Genomic DNA, 3168 nt, shown 5'->3' on the forward strand with positions numbered 1-3168 from the left:
ATCCTCTAGTATTGATTCACAACTACAGACCTGATGAAGGACTTAGTCAGAGCTCTCTATGTAGTCTATGTTGATCATGGATTGTCCCCTAGTATTGATTCACAACTACAGGCCTGATGAGGGACTTAGTCAGAGCTCTCCATGTTGATCATGGATTATCCCCTAGTACTGATTCATAACTGCAGGCCTGAAGAAGGACTTAGTCAGAGCTCTCTATGTAGTCTATGTTGATCTTGGATTACACCCTAGTATTGATTCACAACTACAGACCAGACGATGGACTTAGTCAGAGCTCTCTACGTAGTCTATGTTGATCATGGATTATCCCTATAGTACTGATTCACAACTACAGGACTGAAGAAGGACATAGTTAGAACTCTCTATGTAGTCTATGATGATTGTGGGTTACCAACTAGTACTGATTCACAACTAGGAGCTTGAAGAAAAGCTCAGCACAAACATCATCCCAACACAAAGAAAAATGACTGAAGATGTCCACAAAATTTCACCAAACAAGTTCAAAACATTGAGAAAATCCAGCTTAAAATAAGAACAATTATTCTAAATGAATTGGAATCAGAATATATTTATTGTGATAATAAAGCATATGATTTTAATAGTATTAAATCAGTATTAGTACTACCAATGTTAAACTACTGACCATATAAATATAACCTCACCTTTTCTTTCTTTCCCGAAGGTTCAATCAACTGAGCACGATATTTTGCTAGTTTAGCTTTCAGAACACCCAGATGGTACTCAGTTGCTGTTAGAACAAAAATATAATTTTATTGAAGAATCCTCCAAAATTTTAAGGTTTTATTCACACTGTGACAATCTTACCATCCGTATTAGCCACAAATAGCTTGTATTATTTCAAGGAAAATAAAACATCTCATGCACTGTTTTCAAAGTCATGCTATTTCAATGGTTAATAATAAATAGTTGTTGCTCATATTAATCACTTACAAAACAGCAACACATTTCTTTTCTTGCTCAAGAACTGCTATTCACACGTGACAATAATAATGTGACAATAGGCCTAGCAATCCTCAGGCACAGGATTTGCCACTAATAGATCAACTTCCCACATTTCTATGTATATTCAAGATTTATTAACAACAGTCATAAAATAACAGTGTTGATCTACCTGATCTTTCACAATGTTAATTCAAAAGTGTTATAAAACACTAAATGTTATGAAAAAAGTAAAAAACATTTTTTCAAACATGTTCTCAGAACTAAAACATGCATTTAAATGAATGATAAGAGTGAATGTGATATGAGAATTTATGTAAATCATTAAGTGAATTTGAAAGTCAGTTGATCTGTTAAAATATAACAATACTTAAACTTTGACAGAAGTACATGGGTGCTAGTTTATCCAAAGTAAGACTTGCTAGAACAGTAGAAGTTGCAACCATATATTGCAGAGCATGTGCACTCATAACCCCAAACTGAGTTGTCCTACTTCACACAATTTTCATATATCAACATTTACTTAATTCTTTCAAATTTTGCATAACTGGTTGATAGTAAAAGATGTTTATTCTGCATAATGAACTGATTAAGCTTAAAAGGTCAATTCTTCATAACAAGTTAAAATATGGGTGTATTCTGCATAAAGTGACCAGAATTTCTGGAGTCCAAAGCAGGACACCTAACTCAATTTGAATATTAATACATGAAGATAAAGGATATTATATGAGGACAGAACAAATCTTATGTGCAGTCATAGTACGATAGAGCTTACCGGTATTAATTTGTATAATGCAGGACATTTTCACATCCCCTAAAGCTTCTGGAAGACAGTGGGACAAGCAGCTCAAAAACGTGACTGTCCCACTGAAATTGAGACATCTGGTCACATTAATTCTGAATAACAGGTTGATCCTACACCAGTTGAAATATGGGTCCTACCTGTTCTGTAACACTAACAGTGAAAGTTGTAATGGTGTAACCCATCAGCATTTCACAGAATTGACCTGTGATGTTAATGGGCTCTATGTAAGATGTAAGTAAAATATAACTGTATTTTTAATTCATTATGCAGAGATGACATATTTTTAGTATCGAACAGTCATACAAAATTATTCGAAACCTTCAAACAGTAAATTCTCTCTGATTCTCAACTGGTTTATTGGTAATGGTTGGAGACGGCTTGAATGGGTAATGAAGAAAAACTTTAATATAAGTTTAACACAACAGCAAATGTACAACGTTTCGACAAGGTTTTGTCATCATCAGGTTTATTAGGTTTGCAGTGCGATTGGGAAAAATTACACATAAACCTAGGCTCAGCATATTTTAGAACTACAACTACTGTTAATATTAGTAATAATACTTTTAATAGTAGTATTACTACTAGTCTAATAATACTTTCAAATATAACTATTAATTAGTAGTAGTAGTAGTACTAGTAATAAAATTAGTAGTGCTATTAGCAGTGAGTATTAATTAGTATTACTATTAGCATCTTGAAACGTATAGTATACCAACATAATTAAGTTTAACAAAATGTCCTTTTCATTTTACATTCGACATACCTTTATTCTTTTGGGTACGTGTTATTTCTTTTTCAATCTCGCTTATTTTATCAAGGATTCCCATTTTATCTTAAAAGTCTCAAACTAATATTACCCTTTAATACTAATAGTTGATTTTAATCTTAAAAACAAGTAATCGCCAGTTACACTAGGCTATCACGCAGTAATTACAAAGTGTCCTCTAGTGTTCCCAAAAATAATCACGAATTCAAATACTCAAAGGAATTTATTTGAGATTATTTCTGGTTGTGTGTTGTTGTTGTTGTTTTTTTTTCTCTCTTAACGTAATGTTTTATTATAATAATGCAATAATTTCTTTTTTTCATTTCCTATAATTGTATTCAGTATACACTGCATTTCGTAAAAATAATTGCAAGACATTAAACAGTTTACGAAGAGGAATGTTACTTCCGCTAATAATTATATAATAGCTCACCATATAGTATATACAGTAGATCACACAGCGTTTCACTGAGATATCTTTACATTATACTGTATCCTTTAAAAAGAATAAATAACAAAACCAAAAAATGTAAGCTAATTATTTTGTAGGGACAGTTGAATCATACATTAGTTAAACTGACACTACTTGGGTATATACATATATATATATACTTGAAGA

The 3168-nt window shown here is 31.9% G+C and overlaps 1 protein-coding gene across 1 annotated transcript in view; it reads right to left on the reverse strand.

Moving 5' to 3' along the window:
- LOC106468476 (developmentally-regulated GTP-binding protein 2-like) overlaps nucleotides 1-2730 on the reverse strand; it is a 28895-nt gene extending 26165 nt beyond the window's left edge. Inside the window, exons 1-2 of the mRNA XM_013928906.2 lie at nucleotides 2547-2730; nucleotides 681-766 (exon numbers count right to left, since the gene is read on the reverse strand). Coding sequence (XP_013784360.1) covers nucleotides 681-766; nucleotides 2547-2610 — 150 coding nt within the window. The 5' untranslated portion in view covers nucleotides 2611-2730. The remainder of the gene's footprint in view (nucleotides 1-680; nucleotides 767-2546) is intronic.
- Nucleotides 2731-3168: the final 438 nt, after the last annotated feature.

The sequence above is a fragment of the Limulus polyphemus genome, unplaced genomic scaffold (genome assembly GCF_000517525.1).
Source record: "Limulus polyphemus unplaced genomic scaffold, Limulus_polyphemus-2.1.2 Scaffold3020, whole genome shotgun sequence".
Lineage (NCBI taxonomy): Eukaryota > Metazoa > Arthropoda > Merostomata > Xiphosura > Limulidae > Limulus > Limulus polyphemus.